The sequence below is a fragment of the Hemiscyllium ocellatum genome, chromosome 9, assembly GCF_020745735.1.
Source record: "Hemiscyllium ocellatum isolate sHemOce1 chromosome 9, sHemOce1.pat.X.cur, whole genome shotgun sequence".
In the NCBI taxonomy this organism is placed as follows: Eukaryota; Metazoa; Chordata; class Chondrichthyes; order Orectolobiformes; family Hemiscylliidae; genus Hemiscyllium; species Hemiscyllium ocellatum.
This window is the reverse complement of record NC_083409.1, coordinates 107,985,333-108,005,797: the sequence shown is the minus strand read 5'-3', so window position 1 is coordinate 108,005,797 and position 20,465 is coordinate 107,985,333. Positions and strand designations below refer to the sequence as shown.

The window sequence follows — 20,465 nt, the reverse complement described above, 5'->3', positions numbered from 1 at the left end:
TTGCAACTTCATTAAGTTATGATGGAGGGTCTTGCAACGTCAAACTGCTCTGCAGCTGGTCGGAACTGTTGATGTAGATAGGACATACACACACATAATTACTCACAGGATCTCTTAAAATTCTCAAATGTGGCCTGCACAACTTTGAAGAGTCACAATTTAACCCTCAAGAACTCTGACCCCTCCAACCACATATCACCACAGACACACACTAACAGTCGCAACAGTCCCAGTTTGAAACTAGTTCAGGTTTGGAGACCCGGTCAGAATGGATGAGTTGGGCTGAAGGGTTTGTTCCTCTGCTGTATGACCCAAGGGACTCAATTGCTGCATGACCCAAGGCACCACTGGGTCTGCTGAGTTATCTGGATAAGATCACACACTTTGATCCCTGGTCTGTACCACTCAGTTGATCTCAGCCCTGGCCTCGTGGCATTTGTAAATGACAGCTCATGTGAAAAGACCCTGGCTATTCACCCTCTCAACGGACTGGATGCCGATTTCTCTGGTTGGGGAATCTAGAGTCAGGGGACACAGCAATAGGATATGGAATAGACTGTTCAGGACTGAAATGAGGAATTTTGTTTTTTCACTCAGGGCATTGCCACTGAGGACAGTGGAGGTTAGGCCACTGTTTTAACCAGCTCCTTATGAAATGGCACTCTCCATTAACCGGTGGAAATTATATACCTCAAATACCGGAGGTTTACCATGTTATCAGGATTCCGGTGAAGTCTGAGGTTGAGGGTGAGTGAGAAGGCGCTATGCCAGATAAGTTTTATTTGAGGCAAAGTTGCATCATTATTTGTTATGGATTAGTGGTGCTGGAATAGCACAGCAGTTCAGGCAGCATCCAAAGTGCAGCGAAATCAGCGTTTCAAGCAAAAGCCCTTCATCAGGAATAAAAGGGCTTGAAGAGCTTTTGCCCGAAATGTCGATTTCGCTGCACTTTGGATGCTGCCTGAACTGCTGTGCTCTTCCAGCACCACTGATCCAGAATCTGGTTTCCAGCATCTGCAGTCATTACTTTTACCTCATTATTTGTTATCCTCAGCTACCATCCTTGCTCCATCGCAATCACTGCTGCACCTCAACAACAGAAAAGTGATTCACTGGCTCAAAAGTGCTTTCGATTATCCTGACTCTGACAGGCATCTATTTAAAAGCAAATCTCTCCTTCTGATGACATCACAGAACAGGAGGAGGCTGTTCAGCCCATCATGCTTGCACCAATTCTATGCCCTTGGAGCTGCATGGTGGCTCAGTGGTTAGCTGCAAATGTGTTGCTGGTCAAAGCACAGCAGGTTAGGCAGCATCTCAGGAATAGAGAATTCGACGTTTCGAGCATAAGCCCTTCATCAGGATGAAGGGCTTATGCTCGAAACGTCGAATTCTCTATTCCTGAGATGCTGCCTAACCTGCTGTGCTTTGACCAGCAACACATTTGCAGCTGTGATCTCCAGCATCTGCAGACCTCATTTTTTGGCTCAGTGGTTAGCACTACTGCCTCACAATCCCAGCCTTGGGCAACAGTCTGTGTGGAGTTTGCACATTCTCCCTGTGAATGCATGGGTTTCCCTCCAAAATGCAAGGATGTGCAGGTTAGGTGAATTAGCCGTAGTGTTCAGGAGATGGATTAGTTAGGGGGAGTCTAGAGTGATCGGTGTCGGGGAATGGCTCTGGGTGGGTTACTCTTTGCGGACTTGTTGGGCTAAATGGCCTTTTTCCACATTGTAGGGACTCTATTTCAATCTCATTCCTTTCTCTTTACTCTTTCATTGGGACATGAATGGAGCTGACAAGGACATCATTTACTCATCCCAAACTGCCTTGTCGTGCCACTGCAGAAGGCAGTAAAGAGTCAACCACTTTGCTGTGAGTCCGTGAGACCACAGGAGCAGAATTAGGCCATTCTGTCCATCAACTCTACTCTGCTATTTGATCATGGCTGATATGTTTCTCAACCCCATTCTCCTACTGTCCCCTGTAACCCTTTACCCCTTACCAACAAGATATACTCAATGAATTAGCCTCCACACAGCCATAACTTTCACAGAGCCCCCACCTTCTGTCCGAAGAAATTCCTCCTCATCTCAGAGGCTGTGCCCTCTAGTCTTAGTCTCTTCTACAAGAGGAAACATCTCCCCGTCGACTCTATCCAGGCCTCTCAGTATTCTGTAAGATTTAATGACAATTCCTCCCCCCACCTATCATTCTCAACTCCATCCAGTATAGACCCAGAGTCCTCAACCACTCCTCAAATGACAAGCCCTTTATCCCCAGGATCAGTCTTGCAAACTTCCTCTGGACCCCCTCCAATGTCAACAAGTCTTTCCTTAGATACAGGGCCCTAACTGTTCACAATATTCCAAATGTGGTCTGACCAGAGCCTTATACAGCCTCAGCAGTACATCTCAGCTCTTGCATTCTAGCCCTCTTGAAATGAATGCAAACATAGTGTTCACTTCCGAATTACCAACAGAGTTTGCATGTCAACCTTGAGAGAATCCTGGACTAGGGATCTCAAGCCCCCTTGTGCCTTCGGATTTCTGAGACCTTTCTACATTTTGAAAATAGTCCACGTTTCCATTCTTTCTACCAAAGTGCATAAACTCACAGGTTCCCATGCTGTCTTCCACCTCTTTGCCAACTCCCCCAGCCTGTTCAAGTCCTTCTGCAGCCTCCTCACTTCCTCAACGCGACCTGTCCCACCAGCTACCTGCTGAATGGGTCTGGAGTCACATGTAGGCCAGATCAGGTAAAGACGATAGGTCTCTTTCACAAAAGGACATCAGTGAACCAGATGGGTTTTAAATGACAATCAGGTTAGATTTCATGGTCATTAATACTGAGCATTAGATTTACAACACCGGATTTTATGAACCAAATTTGAACTCTACTAGCACCAACAAGGAAACCTAAACCCATGCCACTAGCGCATTCGCCTGACCCTCTGGTCAACCAGTACATGATCACTGTCTCCTCACAGTAAAATACAGTACGCAGAAACAGACCATTCAGCCCAGGCTGCTGATGGTCAAGGCTCAAGCTTGATACAGGGTTAAATGCCCCTTTGGGGTTGGCAAATCCAGGAGAGTTTGGGAGAAACCTGAAACGTGGCCCACTGTGAGAGATTTATTAGTTACTTTTGTTTTAAAGCATGGGGAGCTGTAACCATTGATTATTCAGGCAGCATGCATATGCGATAGAGAATATTTTGTGTGGAGACAGCTCAATAGTAAATGTGTATTCGCAGTTCAAACATCCCACACTCACTGTCCATAATAACCCCAACAAATATGTAATTATTTACAGACATACTCCACATCTGCTTTAATTTGTCTCTCTGCTGTTTCTCCAATAATCAAATTCCATCCATTAAAAATGGAATCAGGCTCTTGGGTCCCTGGAGTCTGCTCACGCAATACAACTGTGGCTGATCTGAAGCTTAAGCACTTTGCTCGACCTTGGTTCTGTGTCACCTTAATATTGAATAAGTAACGTGTATCAAACTCCTCCATACAGTTGCTCTCCCAAAGTCCTATTTCCTACTGATCTGCTGTTCATAACAGGAGGAGGAGGAAACTGCCGAAGAAAATTTCTGATTCACTCCCTGAAACCAATCCAACAATGAACCAACAAGCTACCTGACTGATTAAATCACCACAAGCCAGGGGAACAGGGTCACTCAGTGGTTAGCACTGCTCCCTCCAGCCTCAGGTGAGTGTCTGTGTGGAGTTTACACATTCTCCCCATGTCTGCGTGGGTGTCCTCCAGGTGCTCCAGTTTCCTGCCACAGTCCAAAGGTGTGTTGGTTAGGTGAATTGGCTATGCCTGAATTGCCACGGTGTTCAGGGATGTGTAGATTAGGTGCATTAGTCAGGGGAAATGTACAGTAACAGGGTCAGGGAATGGGTCTGGTTGGGATACTTTTCAGAGGGTTGGTGTGGACGTGTTGGGCCGAATGACCTGTTTCAACACTGTCGGGATTCTATGTTTCTACAAGCCAATGGGCCTGATTAAAGATTGCTGGAACCACGGATGGGAGTTCAAGTTTGAGTTATAAGAAGAGGGTGGATAGGCTGAGACTTTCTTTCCCTGGAGTGTAGGTTCAGTGATTGTAACAAAGTCAACCAAGTGGACCTTAGAGAATATGAGTTCCCTGATTGGTCCAGATTACCGCCCCAATCAGGGAGCCTTGGATGACAGGTATGAACAGGAGTGTCCCTTTGATGTGAAGGGCACAGCTCGTCACTGGCCACTCGGGTGTTTCCTTTCTTCCTGGTGGTGGAAATTTGAATAAAGATTCGTGCACCTTGTGTCTTTCACTGTGTCTCACACCTGCACACACACAACATGGGTGCTGGGGGAAAAATAAGCACTACCGCAGTTAGGCGGTAGTGTAGGGGGTAAAGGAAAAAGAAACAAAAAAAAGAAAAAAAAAAAGAAAAAACACAAAAATGAACAGGAGTGTCCCTTTGTTGAGAACTGCTTGCCACTGGCCACTCTGGTTTAGATTAGACTTACAGTGTGGAAACAGGCCCTTCGGCCCAACAAGTCCACACCGACCCGCCGAAGCGAAACCCACCCATACCCCTACATTACCCCTTACCTAACACTATGGGCAATTTAGCATGGCCAATTCACCTGACCCGCACATCTTTGGACTGTGGGAGGAAACCGGAGCACCCGGAGGAAACCCACGCAGACACGGGGAGAACGTGCAAACTCCACACAGTCAGTCGCCTGAGTCGGGAATTGAACCCGGGTCTTCAGGCGCTGTGAGGCAGCAGTGCTAACCACTGTGCCACCGTGCCGCCCACGCCACCGTGCCGCCCACGGGATTCAGGGATGTATAGGTTAGGTGCATTAGTCAGGGGTAAATGTACAGTGTCCTGGTGGTGGAACCTGAATAAAGACTTACACACTTATTCACTGTCCTACATCTGCACACACACGACATGGGTGCTGGGGAAAAATACCACTGTTAGGTGGTAGTGTTGGGGGGGGGGGGGTGGGAAGAAAAGAAGAAATAAATAAACAGGAGTGTTAGAGGTTCTGCTCACCATGAGAATTGGCTCTGACGGAGCTGGATCAGTATCAAGGACTGTCCATGTATAATTAAAGGGTGACGGGATACTTTCCTCTGTGGAGTTATTTTAGTAGAAGCCGGAAGGGTGACCTTATAGAGGTCTGTTAAATTATGAGGGGCATAGATAAGGTGAATAAACAATGATAGGGGAGTCCAATATTCTAAGGTTTATGGTGAAAGTCGAAAGATTTAAAAAGGACCTGAGGGGCAACTTTTTTCACACAGAGGGTGGTATGTGTATGGAATGAGCTGTCAGAGAAAGTGGTGGAGGTGAGTACAATTACAACATTTAATAGACATTTGGACAGGCGAATGAACAGGAATGATTTAGAGGGATATAGGCCAAACACTGGCAAATGGGACAGGTTCACTTTCAGAAACCTGGTCAGCATGGATGAGTTGAGCCAAAGAATCTGTTTCCATGCTGTATGACTGTATGAATCTGTGACTCAATGACTCCAAGTACAGACACAATCTTCCAGTGAAGGTCATGGAGTGCCCAAGAGCAAACAACGGGGCCTGTTCAGTCACCCTAAGTTATAGGGCTATTTCGGTGCTTGTTTATGAAGCGTACACATTTGATGGGCTGAAGGGCCTTTTTCTGTGTTGTGGACCTCCATGACGAGAAGTAACCATGAGGACAATGCGTTATGGTATGAGAAGAAGCACTAAAGAACATTACATCGGAATACCTTGCAAATTAGACCGCCAGCAGAAGCTGCTTTACCTGTTGCAACTGCTCTGTTGCAGCGCCACAGTATTAATCATTCTCATGGTTACTGGGCTGTTTCACTGATCACACTGAAATGCCAGCAGAGAGTTGAGACAGGTGAACAATCACTGCTGTTTACTGTGCGATAAATTACTTCACAAATCCCAACCATCACCCTAAAAACTACAATACTGCATCTAAAAACGCTGAAGAACCCAATCTCAAACCCATTCATGTGTTGCCACTAGAAATTCAACACATCAAAATGGAGATTTCTGAGCTATTCAGCCTGTGTTCAAGTCAACTGTGGCTGAGTCATAGCACTATACAAGGCTCTAGTCAGAGCACACTGGAATAGTGTGAACAATTGAGGGCCTCTTATCCAAGGAAAATATACTAGTGTTAGAAAGAGTCCAGGGAAGATTCACAGGTATGCAATAACTGTCTTATGAAGAGAGGTTGATGAGAATGGACCTGTGCTCAATGGAGTTCAGAAGAATGAGAGGCAAACATATAAGATTCTTAGGGGAGCAGGAGAGTGGATGCGGAAAGATTGTTTCCCCTTGTGGGAGAGTCTGGGACCAGAGAGTGTCATCCTAGAATAAGGGGTCACCCATTTAAGTCAGAAGTGAGGGTTTTCTTCTGTCAGAGGGGCAGCAAATCTGTGGAATTCTTTGCCTTAGAGGGATGTCTAGGCTGGCTCTTTTACTATACTGAAGGTGGAGATAGATTTTATAATCAGTAAAGCAATAAAGGCTTACGGGGAAAAGTGGAGTTGAGGATGATCAGATCAGCCATGATCTCATGGAATGGTGGAGCAGCATTGATGGGCCGAATGGCCTACTTCCCGCTCCTGCATCGTTTGACCTAATTCCACACCCTGAATCACATGGACGACTGACCAAGAGGCCACACAGAGCCCCACTCTGTATCCTCTCTGTGTGCAACATGCTCAGAATTCCCAGCTTGACAAGAGCCATTGAAAATTCCTGAAAAACCTAGTTAAGAGCATCATGCCTCCACCAACTCTGAGGACCTGGCTCTCAAACACAGACAGGTGAAAGCACAGAAAAAAGCAGTGCACCCCATACCCTCCCCTGCCACCAATAAGCCACAAATTGCGACGTTGACTGAAACCACTCAAGACTTGAAGCTGAGTTCCTTCGGAGGTTTCATTATTCCGAGCGAAACACAAACAGTGGGAGAACACCAGCTCCCCCACACACACCCACAGCACTGATTAAAGGGCAAAACGGAGCAAAGGGGAAAGAGAGAGAGAGAGAGAGAGAGAAGGAAAACAAAGTTCCACCACATAAAGCCTATCACAGCTGGGCCACTCCTCTAATGTGGTTTTGTGGTCTTCCTGGTATCTTACACACAAGAGAAATAGGTTAGACTCTCTGGCTGTGTTCAATCCAATTTAAATAAGGCGTCCCCAAGGGTATCAGCCCATTAAGGGTCTAGACCTTCAGTTTCTCAATAATAATCCATTTAAACAAGACGAAGCACTGTGGAGGGAAAGCAGGGCTGGAAGAGTTAGCACTGAGGCCAGACATTCCTCGCCACTGGAAGCATTGTCAGCGTGACATGCAAGTGACCCCAGAAGCCCCACTGTATACTCAGAGTGTGCAAGACCCATTGTGAAAGCTGTTTAAATGCAGTGCGCGACTGACAGAATATAATCCCTTATTATGCAGCAGCCATTCGCATCCTTCCCCCTATCCATTCTGACAGCAAGGACTCTTTGTCAGGAATATGACAGCGAGCGACCCAATCGCCTCCTCCACACTTCCAGAGGGGGCTGTCAGGAGTACGTGCTCAGTGGTCTGATTTTCCTGGACGCTCACCCTCTCTCCATGCAGGCTTTTATTTCTGCTCCCTGGAGAGCAACATCTTGAAAGCACTGCAGTCCATGTGCTGTAGCTATGTTTACATGATGACAAAGCAACATTCCAAAAGCTTGCATTTTCAAATAAACTTATCGGACTATAACCTGATGTTTGTGATTTTTAATGCTATCTTTTCATGCAATCTGGGGAGGTCATTGACTAGACCAGTCTTTATCCCTAACTTCCTCACAGGCTACCACATTGCCTTTGGTGTGGAACATACCAGGTAAGGACAGAGGATTTCCTTCCCTAAAGGATGTCTGGACTGGAAAGAATTCCTACCCCTCCTACTGCCCCCTACCACATGTACAACAATGGCATGGCCACCAATGGTGAACTTTTTACTGAACTGAAATTTAACCCTCTGCCACCAGAGTGGGATTCAAATTCACAACTCTGGATTAGTGGTGCTGGAAGAGCACAGAAGTTCAGGCAGCATCCGAGCAGCAGTGAAATCGATGTTTCAGGCAAAAGCCCTTCATATTCTTGATGAAGGGCTTTTGCCCGAAACGGCGATTTCGCTGCTCCTCGGATGCTGCCTGAACTGCTGCGCTCTTTCAGCACCACTGATCCAGAATCTGGTTTCCAGCATCTGCAGTCATTGTTTTTACCTTTGAATTCACAACCCAGAGTTTTACTTTGAGTTGCTGGGTTACGTGTCCTGTGACATTCCCACTCAGCCAGTGTCGCCCCATATCGAGCACTGAGGTTCACATTGCATCACACTTTGGGTGCAGATCAGCTGCTGTCCTCTTCGAGAATTCCTACAGTTAAGAGCATCAGGCCATTCAGCCTATCAAGTCCACAATGACCCTCCGAAAAGCATCCCATCCCATCCCTGTGACCCTCCATTTCCCGTGGCTAACCGACTTAGCCTGGACACCATGGACAATTGTGCATGGTCAATCCACCCTAACTTGCATGTCTTTGTCTGGACACCACGGATAACTGAGCATGGCCAATCCACCCTAGCCTGTACGTTTTTGGACTGCGGGAGAAACTGGACCACACAGAGGAAACCCGCACAGACAAAGGGAGAACGTACAAAATCCACACAGATAGTCGCTTGAGGCTGGGATTGAACCTTGGTCGCTGGTGCTGTGAGGCGGCAGAGCTAACCACCGAGCCACTGTGCCACCCTGGGTAACTCACCAATGAAGTTACAAAAAAAATTAATAGGCTCAGACTGTGGCAAATAGATTTAAATGCAGTGAAACATCAGGCCATCTCCTTCAGACCTCAAACAAATAGGGTATTTTCTCCAATGGTTAAAATCTAGAAACAATCCAAGGAGGATTAGGGTCCAATTATCTTAATTATTAAGATGTCCTGGACAGGTACAGAACAATAACCAAATGGGCTGCTCATCTTCGACCCAGAGGACTGAAGTACAAGGAGGCAGAAGTCATGCTTCAAACATACGAAGCCTTACTTTGACTGTTCCTGAAGTACTGTGAGGAATTCTGCACAGCACATCAGGACTGCTCCTTGCAAGGGCTGCTGAGTTCTTAGCTTCCTTAATGTTCTCAGATTAAAGGGAATGAATAGAATACGGAGAAAGAATTTCCACAGGTTGGCCAGGTGACAACTAAGAGACATGGGGATGTGTGGTTTGGGTCCACACATAATGCTCCAGCAGGGCGTTCCTGGATATTGGCCAGTAACAGTGAAGTTGCAATGATATAGTTTCAAGCCAGAATGGTCTGTAGCTCGAGGGGAGCTTGCAGATGATGGTGTTCATTTCCATCTATTATCTTTGTCCTTCTCGGTGGTGGAGGCCATGCATTGGGAAGGTGCTGTTTAAGGAGTGGTTACTGCTCCAGAACCAAGCTCTTCAGGGTAGTGCTGTCGAACAGAGAGACCGAGAGTTTCAGGGGCACAGTTCTTTAAATGTTAAGTCACAGAGTGGTGAAGAAGGCACACTTACCTTCATTGCTCAGACCATTGAGAAGAGGAATTGGGATGTCACGTTGAGGTTGTACAAGATGTTGGTGAGGCCACTCTGTGCACAGTTCTAGTCACCATGCTACAGGAAGGATATTATTAAAGTTGGAGATGGCGCAGAAAAGATTTACCAGGGTGTTGCCCTCCCTCAAACTGGAGGGTTTGAGTTTTAAGGAGAGACTGGACCTTTTTTTCACTGGAGTATAGGAGGTTGAGGGGTGACCTCGTAGTGGTTTATAAATTCATGAGGGGCATGGATAGGGTGAATAGCAACAGCATTTTCCTGAGGGAGGAGGAGTTCCAAACTGGAGGACATATTTTTAAGGTGAGAGGAAAAGGAGTTAAAAGTGACCTGGGGGTGCAAATTTCTCACACAGAGGGCAGTACCTTTAATGGAATGAGCTGCCAGAGCAAGTGGTGGATGCAGGGCCAGTTACAACACTTAAAAGATATTTGGATAGGTACATGATTAGGAAAGGTGCAGAGTAATATGGGCCAAACGCAGGCACATGGGTATAATTTCGTTTGGAAAACTTCATTAGCATGCATGGGTTGGACCAAAGGGTGTGTTTTCATGCTGTGTGATTCTATGACTCCAGACAAAAACTATGCTGACACGCAAAAAGGGGAGAAGGAGTTTGGAATTCACTCCTACAAATGGCAGTGATAATGGCCTGGGCTATCAAAAATCCAATAGATGTGGGACAGAGGAAAGCATTTCACAAATCAATCACAAACTCAAGGCTGAATGGGAGAATTGGTTCCAAGAGCTAAATGGTCTATTTCTGCTTCGATGTTGCTCACTGGGCTAAGTTGCCCTCAGTCTTCGGCAGTGCTGCGTCAAAGCCCAGTACAGGCTAGAGGAAATTTTGGAAATTTACAGCTTTCAGGATATATCATTGACAAGCAGCTAGACTACAAACTGTGAGCTCCAGTGGCTCCTTTGCATGTCTTTGCTTTGAGCAGAGTCGAAAGCACCTTCCATGAACACTTAGTTTGCATCAAGATCTCTGCTCACAGCATCACTCGCTTTGCCTTTCGCTCTGGACACTCTCACTATTTGTTCCATTTGCTCCTCCTTGTCCTCTATTTACTCCAGCATGAAGCCCACCATGTAACAGGTTCCTGTGGTAGTGTCCCTTTCTCTGAGCCAGGAGCTCCAGGTTTAAATTCCACCTCCTTATCCCTGAACAGCACAATGAGAAATTATCTAAAAACCCAAAATCTCAGGCCTGCTTCAATTCTGACAAAGAGTTGTGCCAGACTTGGAAATTTAATGGAGATGAGATTCCCTACAGTGTGGAAACAGACCTTTCAGCCCAACCAACCCTCCAAAGGGTAACCCACCCTCCTCTGACTAATGCACCTAACAACTATGGACAATTTAACATGACCAATTCACCGAACCTGCACATCTTCAGACTATGGGAGGAAACCGGAGCACCCAGAGGAAACCCACGCAGACACGGGGAGAATGTGCAAACTCCACACAGACAGTCGCTTGAGGCTGGAATTGAACCTAGGACCCTGGTACTGTGAGACAGCAGTGCTAACCACTGAGCCATCATGTCGCCCCTTGGGGAATCACAGAATCCCGACAGTGTGGAAACAGGCCATTCGGCCCAAAAGTCCACACCGCCCTCCGAAGCATAACCCATTCAGACCCATTCCTCTACCCTGTTACTCTACCTTTACCCCTGATTAATACACCTAACCTACACAGCCCTGAACAACCTGGGCAATTTAGTATGGCCAATTCACCTAACCTGCACATTTTTGGACTGTGGGAGGAAACCGGAGCACACAGAGGAAACCCACGCAGATACAAGGAGAATGTGCAAACGCCACACAGACAGTCTCCTGATCCTGGAATCAAACCCAGGTCCCTGGCACTGGCAGCAGTGCTAACAACTGAGCCACCATGCCGCCCCATGTTTCTCTCTCCACAGACGTTGGGATTCTCCAGCACTTTCCATTTGATTTGAGATCTTCACAATACCTTGTTCGTATTCAGGCGAAAGTGAGGACTGCAGATGCTGGAGATTAGAGTCGAGAGAGTAGTGCTGGAAAAGCACAACAGGTCAGGCAGCATCCAAGATGAGCATTCCTGATGAAGGGCTTTTGCCCGAAATGTCGATTTTCCTGCTCCTTGGATGCTGCCTAATCTACTGTGCTTTTCCAGCACCAGTCTCTTGTTCATATTTACATAATTCTCAAAGCAACAGTACACACAGAGCCATAAATACTCAGAATTAGGAGCAAGCGTCCTTTAAACCTGTTCCACAACCAACTAAGACAAAGCCAAACAATGAGATCTTGGAGTGCAGGTTCACAATTCCTTAAAAGTGGAGATGTGGGTAGACACGGTAATGAATAAGGCATTTTATATGCTTGCCTTAATTGGTCAGTGCACTGAGTACGGGAGTTGGGAGGTCATGTTGCGGCTGTACGAGACATTGGTTGGGCCACTTTTGGAATCTTATGTGCAATTCTGGTCCCCCTGCTATAGGAAGGTTGTTGTGAAATATGAAAGGGTTCAAAAGAGATTTACAAGGATGCTGCTGGGGTTGGAGGGAGAGGCTGAATAGGCTGGGGCTATTTTCCCTGGAGCGTCAGAGGCTGAGGGGTGATCTTATAAAAGTTTGTAAAGTCATGAAGAGCATGGATAGGATAAATAGACAAGGTCTTTTTCCAAGGGTAGGTGAATCCAAAACCAGAGGGCATAGTTTTAAGGTGAGAGGAGAAAGATTTAAAAGGGATCTGAGGGGCAACATTTTCACGCAGTGGGTGGTGTGTGTATGGAATGAGCTGCCAGAGGAACAACTATAACATTGAAAAGGCATCTCAATATGAAAATGAGTAGGGTATATGAATAGCTCAAGTGGCGACCAGGTTTAGAGGGATATGGGCCAAGTGCTGGCAAATGGGACTGGATTAATTTAGGATATCTGGTCAGCATGGACGAGTTGGATCAAAGGATTCAATTCCATGCTGTACATCGCTATGACTATGACTCTATGGTTCAATTTGGACTTAAAATCTACCTTTTCGCCCTATCGCTACATTCACTCAATACCCAAAACTCAGTACTTTGACAAAAAACTGCCTATTTTGATATCAGCACTGGGAAAGAATAATAATGAAAAAAATTGAGACGCTGTGTCACATGAAATAATTGCAAACAATTGCATATCTTTGCGATCATTAATTAAAAGTTCAAATTACTCCCAAGTAAAATATCCTTGAAGTAAGTCTGCATTTCAGTTAGAAACAATCGGCCTTTGTCATGGACCTCTGTCTGTGTACGGCAACGCACAAACACACAGATGTAAAATTCAATTTGAACACAACATCCCACGACTTATAAACAGCAATCTCACAATAAAAATTAAAAGGTGCCTCAAGAAGACAGCAACAGAAACAGTCGGCAAAACTCCCTTTCCTGTAAACTGTTTGCACTTTTGAAAGGCAAACACAGTCAATAGCAACAACTTTGTGGCTCACCGAGTGGATTATTTCTGTGGTTCAGTTGGCAGCCCTCTAACCCAGACAATTTCAGATTCAAGTCTGGTTCCAGAATTTGACACTCAAATTCTGCACCTATGAAGAAGTATGCTTTTTTTTTCTCTCACATGGAGTTGTTCAATCCAGCTCCCCTCCAAGGGACATAATGTCAATCCTGTGGCACTACTTTGAGTTTGGTTATGGTGTTCTGAACAATAATCCGTCAATTAATGTCACACTAACAGATTATGTGGTCATCATTATACTGCTGTTTACACAAACTGACCGCTGCATTTTCGACACAGCCGTCGCAACAAGAGTTTAGAAGTTGCTAACTGGCTGTAAACTATTTTGGGATAGCAATGTCAATAAACAGGAGCAGGATGAGGCCATTCATCCCCTCGAGTCTATTCCACTAGGATCACGGCCGACAAACCAACCCAGTCCCCTGCTCCTGCTTTCATCCCAAACCTTTGATCCCTTTAGCACTAAGAACTATTTAACTCATTCTTGAAAGCATTCAATTGTCACAAAGCTAGTCCCTTTTTTCTCTAAAAGTTATTCCTTGGCTCAAGGAGACACTGTCCTTGATTGTTTGCAGAGGGGTAATAAATCAGACCGGGCTCCAATCAGACTGGTTTGGTAACGAGAGACAAAAGGGATTTTGAAATGCCTTTTGTTTTATATGCGAACAGATGACACTTCAGGCCAAGGTGGTCATGTTTTACAAGTGACCTGTATAATAAAAGGGAAGTGGTCAGCTCTGTAGCTGAGCAGTTTACTTCAGTCCAGAACTGGTTGGAAGCTCAACAGTGAGCTGTGTGAAAACTCTCTCTCTCTCTCTCTCTCTCTCCTTCAGCTCCCCTAACTTTAACCTGTAAGCATCTGTTCCACGAATACTGTTTTTCAAGAGGGTTTGCTTATTGGGACTGTTGTCTATATTCGGGACAGCATAATTAAGTCTAGTTTGGTTAGACCGAGTTCTGTAGGGGTTCTTTATTCTGTTCTTTGTGTTTCACTGTGCAATTTTATGAATAATTTTTTTGTCTGTTTTAACCCTGGTAGTCAACCTCGCTAACTTAATCCAGGTAATTTTCACTGTACAAATTGCAAAGTTATGGCCTGGGCTGCCTGCTTAAGAATGTTTTGAGTGGTCTGGCCTAGTCTCAAGCACAATGAACTGGCCTCAGCTGCATTCTGTGGTAGCTAATTCCACGACCCAGCACTCTCTGGGTGAAGACATTTCTCCTCATCTGATATCCTCAGACTGTAACTCCCGGTTCTGGTTTGTCCTGGATGTCCTGTTGTGGTGAAAGGTGTAGGATAAACTCAAGCCTGTCTTTCTTATTAGATAAGATTAAGACAGCAAGAAAAGAAATCTGGAGGTTGTGTGACTCTCCGCAAACAGTAAGCTCAAGTGGCAACCAGGACAGGGGAGGATCCCTGAATTCAAGCTGGGCTAAGAAGAAGTTCTTCTCTCTCTTACTGGGATTACAATTCCTGACATCTGGAGCCACCAGATCTACTGACAAAATTAAGAGGAGCTTTCAGCTTTGCCAAACCAGTGGGAAAGATCCGGGGGCAAAACAGGACATCCTTAAATCGCAGCAGAACATAGGAAGCTAACTTGAGTGGAAGTCGCTGGTTGTCACCAGGGTAACAGTTGCATCTCATCATGCTGCCAAAGACAGGAAAGAGAATTTTCATAAATGAGTTGAGGGATGACCTCAAAGGTCATAGGTGAAGGTTCTTCGACATTTGAAGGCTGGAATGTGCAGGCCTACAGATCAAGTGATGCCAAGTGGGGTTACAATGGGTAGCTAGTATATTCAATTGGTGCAAATGTGATGGGACGAATGGCCTCTTTCTGTGCCAGAAGTTTTCCATGGTTCTAAGAGATGTGGTGCAATTGGATACGGACAGCAAATCAACCCCAAACAGTGTGAACTCACTGACAAACAACACTGTCTCTTCAAAAAATTCACTCTAGTGAACAACAAGATTTAGATCTTACCTTTTGTAAATGGTAACCACCCACCAAGGACAATAAAGCACCACAGGACCCAAAGTTTCCAGACAGACGGTGACATCTTCTTTAGTGAGTTGTTTTTTTTTGGCAGACACTGTTTAACACATCTGGTTACTGAAGTTTTGTACAGCAGATGCTAATGGTTTGCTTCATTACTCTTCAAGCCTGAAATATAAAGAAAAAATGCAATTGTTACGTCTGTGGTCTCAATCAACATACATTGTCAAATTTAAACCAGAGCAGGAGGTATCAATTGTTGGATTAAAGATTCTAAATGAATGATGGTTTATCAGAGTAATGTACTGACCTCAATCCTACAGTCTGTGTGACTGAAAGCAGCGAACTTGAACAGGGGGTCACTCACAGAACAAATGATGTGGAGGACCCACTGTTGGACTGCGGTGGACAAATTTAAAAATCGCACAACACCAGATTATAGTCCCACAGGTTTATTCAGAAGCTTTTGCAGTGCTGCTCCTTCATCAGGTGGTTGGTTAACAACCTGATGAAGGAGCAATGCTCTAAAAGTTAGTGCTTCCAAATATTCCTGTTGGACTATAACCTGGTGTTGTGTGATTTTTAAATATGTCCCCAGAACAAAGGCACAGGAGGAGACCACTCAGCTCTTTGACCCTGCCACACCATTCAATATGACTCTGATTGATCCCACTTTAATCTCTGTTGAATGCTTGGCTGTTCAAAGCAGGCTACACAGTTGGAAATGTCACTGTCCTAGAGCCCAACAGGGAAGGGACCTGATATCATCTCATTATCTGCCAGCAAAAGGTGTTGGGAATGGATAAATCAGTCATAGAGATGTATAACATGGAGACAGACCATTCCACCTAACTCATCCATTAAAACCAGATATCCTAAATTAATCTAGTCCTATTTACCAGCACTTGGTCCATATCCCTTTAAACCCTCCCTATTCATTTACCCATCCAGATGACGTTCAAATGTTGTAATTGTACCAGCCTCCACCACTTCCTCTGGCAGCTCATTCCATACACGCACCACCTTCTGCATGAAAAAGTTGTTCCTTAGGTCTCTTTTACATCTTTCCTCTCTCACCCTAAGTCTATGCCCTCTAGTTTTGGACTCCCCTACCCTGGGAAGACGAGATTGGTTGTTCACTCTATCCACGTCCCTCATGATTTTCTCAACCTCTACAAGGTCACCCCCTCAGCCTCCAACACTCCAGGGAAAATAGCCCCAGTCTATTCAACTGCTCCCTTTAACTCAAACCCTCCAATCCTGGCAACATCCTTGTAAATCTTTTCTGCACCCTTTCACAACATCCTTCCAGTGGGAAGGAGAGAAGAATAATATGTAAATGTCTGAAGGCACTTTTGAGGAACTCTAGCAGGCGAAGCGAGTTAATGGGAGAGACACTAACAGATGACCGGAGAAGGCAAATTCTATTTCGAAATACTTTAGGGTGTGACAGCGAGCGAAACGTGAGGTAGCAGGGCTCATGGATGGGAATTCCAGACCTTATGACCACACGGTGGAGCAGGTACAAGAGGGAAAGCATTCCTTGTCAACATTTTCCCTCCCAATCAGTCAAGGCCGAGACCTGGCAAGGGAAATTAAAGCCCCTCAATTGATCAGCCATGCGGGTCTATGTGAAAATAACTCTGCAAACATTCCAACATAACTCACTCTAATGGAGCTTCCGAGTGTTCTGTGCTTATTGAGAAATGGGGAGAGACTGGTGACAGAAGTGGCTTTTAGACCATGTAATTGGGGACGGAACCAGCTACAAAGACAGCCAGTCTAGCAAACAAATAAACAAACAGGTAATGCATATCACATTCCCGCAAGTCAATCTAAAGGTGGATCACTGCTGGTATTTCAGTCCCCAATGACCTGGCTTTCAGTGGACCACCTTCGACTGACTGGCTACAATCCTTTTCTTGCTGATGGGAGCATTTTACAGGCAGGAGACTGATCAGATATCACAGAGCACAACTACTTAGGAAGTTTTTAGCTGCAACTTGATCCCTCTCTCTGTGTGTTTAGACTGGCTGCCTTGTTTCCCTAACTCTGCTCCTCTCTGAGCTCCTTCTATTGTTTGCCACCAACCTTTACTGACCCCAGCAAATAACTAAGTCAAAACAAACAGCAGAGACAACATGAAAGTATGACTCCAAAAAAATGCACAGTGTGGGGGGGCAATGGTCAGTCAGTCAGCATGTTAAAGGAAATTCCTCAGCCAGGTAGATAGAATAGTCTTTATTGGTCAGTGCATTGAGTACAGGAGTTGAGAGGTCATTGCGGCCACTTTTGGAATACTGTGTGCAATTTTGGTCTCCCTACTGTCGGAAGGATGTTGTGAAACTTGAAAGATTTACAAGGATGTTGCCAGGGTTGGAAGGTTTGAGTTATAGGGAGATACTGAATTGGCTGGGGCTGTTTTCCCTGGAGCATCAGAGACTGGGGGTGACGTTATAGAGGTTTATAGAATCATGAGGGGTGTGGATAGGGTAAATAGGTAAGGTCTTTGCCCTGGGTGGGGAGTCCATAACTAGAGGGCATAGGTTTAAGGCGAGAGAGGGCAGATAGTAAAAGGGACTAAAGGGCAACTTTTTCACGCAGAGGGTGGTGTGTGTATGGAATAGGCTGCCAGAGGAAGGGGTGAAGGCTGGTACAATTACAGCATTTAAAAGGCATCTGGATGGGTATATGAATAGGAAGGGTTTGGAGGGATATGGGCCAAATGCTGGCAAATGGGGCTCAATTTATTTTGAACATCTGGTCAGCATGGATGAGTTGGGTGGAAGGGTCTGTTTGCATGCTGTACCACTCTATGATTCTATAAGTGATTAGGGGATGCCTGTCTTCCCTTTGGTAACACATCTTGCAAACAATTGAAAGCATTCATGTTGTAGTTATACCGGCCTCCACCACCCCGTCTGGCAGTTCATTCCATACACACACCACCCTCTGCATGAATAAGTTGCCCCTTAGGTCCCTTTTAAATCTTTCCCTTTCACCATAAACCTATGCTCTCTAGTTTTGGACTCCCCTACTCTGGGGAAAAGACTTTGTCCATTCATCTAATCCATGCCCCTCATGATTCCATGATTCTCCACAAAGTCACCTCTCCATCTCCAACTCTCCAGGAAGCTAATTTTAAAAAAAACACCACTTGTATTTTCTCACTGGATGTGGGCATCACCAGTTGGGCCAACATTTAATGACATCCCTAATTGCCCAGCGGATAAAAGTAAAGATCATGTCACCAGAGTCCAGTCAAACCTCTCTTTTTCATGGGATGGGTGGGGTGTGTGTGAGAGAGCACGCGAGAGAGAGAGAGAGAGAGAGAGAGAGAGAGAGAGCAAGAGAGAGAGAGAGAGAGAGATGACTGGTGGTAGTTTAACCTGAGGGTCACCATGCCTCAGGCGAGGGAAGAGATTGAGAAGGAGAATCGTTCATCGTATTCTCAGCTGGTGTAGGAATTGAACCCAAGCTGCCAACACACCTGAAGAATGGTTAAGAATCAACCACATTGATGTGGGTCTGGAGTCCTATGTTGGCCAGACAGGCAGCATCTGGCAGAAAAACATTAATAAACCAAATAGATTTTTCTGACAGCATTTTCACTGTCATCATTAGACTCTTAATTCCAGATTTTTATTGAGTTGAAACTCTACCACCAGTCATTGTGACAGCCAGATCCCCTGAAATTACCTGGGTCTGGCTTAATAAGGCAGCATCCAAAGAACAGGAAATTCGACGCTTCGGGCACAAGCCCTTCATCAGGAATGGGCTTGTGCCTGAAACGTTGAATTTCCTGTTCCTTGGATGCTGCCTGACCTGCTGCGCTTCAACCAGCAACACATTTTCAGCTCTGATCTCCAGCATCTGCAGACCTCACTTTTTACTCTGGCTTAATCATCTCACACTGAGCCATCAGCTCCCCAGATAGCACCCTCAGCTTAACTGGTGCTCTCCCTCCTAATGCAGTCACCTCTCAAAACAGCCTGCACATGGCTCTATTGTCACCTCTCACACTGAGAGGCACTTTACAAATACAACTGCAATCTGCACTAAATGTTGACAGCGAACCCGCAGGGAGATATCTGGCCAAGCGTCTGAACATTCAGTCAAAGAGGTAGATTTTAAGCAGCATCTCTAAAGGAGCAGGGTGAGATAACAGAGGTTCAAGGATCAAAGCTGCTGAAGGCATTGGTGACAACAGCATAGCAATGAAAAATCAGAGAGGTGAACGAGAGACAAAGCAAAGGGGAGTGCAGCACAACTGGAGGAGATCGTTTCAATGTGTCAGTGTAAGTTCACAGAAGGATTTGTCAACAGGGAATGGGGATTTTCAAATCAAGGTGCTGACAATCAGGGAATTAATGCTCGAAGAATCCATACAATATGGAAAGCAGGCCATTCAGCCCATCAGTGACCTTCTGAAGAACACCCATCTAGACACACCCATCCCATCCCTGAAACCTTACAATTCCCATGGTTAACCCAGCTAGCCTGCACAGCCCTGGGCATTATGGGCAATTTAGCATGGCCAATCCACCCTAACCTGCACATCCTTGGACACTATGGGAAATTTAGCATCGCCAATCCACCCTAATGTGCACATCCCTGGGTACAATGGACAATTTAGCATGGCCAGTCCAGCCTAACTTGCACATCCCTGGACACTATGGGAAGTTTAGCACAGCCAATCCATCTGACCTGCACATCTTTGGACAGTGGGAGGAAACTCACACAGACACCAGTGAGCGCGTGCAAAACTCCACACAGACAATTGCCTGAGGGTGGGATGGAACCAGGGTCCCTGGTACTGGGAGGCAGCAACGTTAACCACTGAGCCACCTGCCCACAATCAGCGCTTGTTAGAAAGCAGGGTGATGATGGGTGAATAGGACTCAGTACAATTAGGTTACAGACCTCAGAGTTCTGAATGAAGATTGTGATCAGAGCAAGTGGATCATGCTGTTTATCTTCCTTTGCTTTGAAGGCAAGCACGTTTTTGCCTTTCCATTCTACTGAGCAGCATATTTTAGCCATCTTGAGCAGTGGACATAAAAGTAGTTTTTGATGGGAAAAGGAGTATTTTGCTTTCAAACGATAAGAGCTACAAACTCCATTTGCCGCTGTTTGAACATAATATAATTAATGCTGCAGCTCCTGTGCACACAGTCCGTGCAGCAGAAAGCTCCCGTGGTGAGTGAAATGGAACTGCCAAAGTAAACAAAGCAGAAGACAACAGGAAATCTGAAACGGTTTTCAGGACGAATCTAGTGTCTCAACTTCTGCAATTTG

The 20,465-nt window shown here is 45.6% G+C and overlaps 1 protein-coding gene across 9 annotated transcripts in view; it reads right to left on the bottom strand.

Annotated features, from left to right (window-relative positions):
* adgrl2a (adhesion G protein-coupled receptor L2a) overlaps window positions 1–20,465 on the bottom strand; it is an 807,643-nt gene that overhangs the window by 370,628 nt on the left and 416,550 nt on the right. For all 9 annotated transcript variants that reach the window (XM_060830637.1, XM_060830636.1, XM_060830643.1 and 6 more), the window contains one exon: window positions 15,156–15,335. In XM_060830637.1, the coding sequence (XP_060686620.1) occupies window positions 15,156–15,231 (76 nt within the window). In that variant the 5' untranslated portion in view covers window positions 15,232–15,335. The remainder of the gene's footprint in view (window positions 1–15,155; window positions 15,336–20,465) is intronic.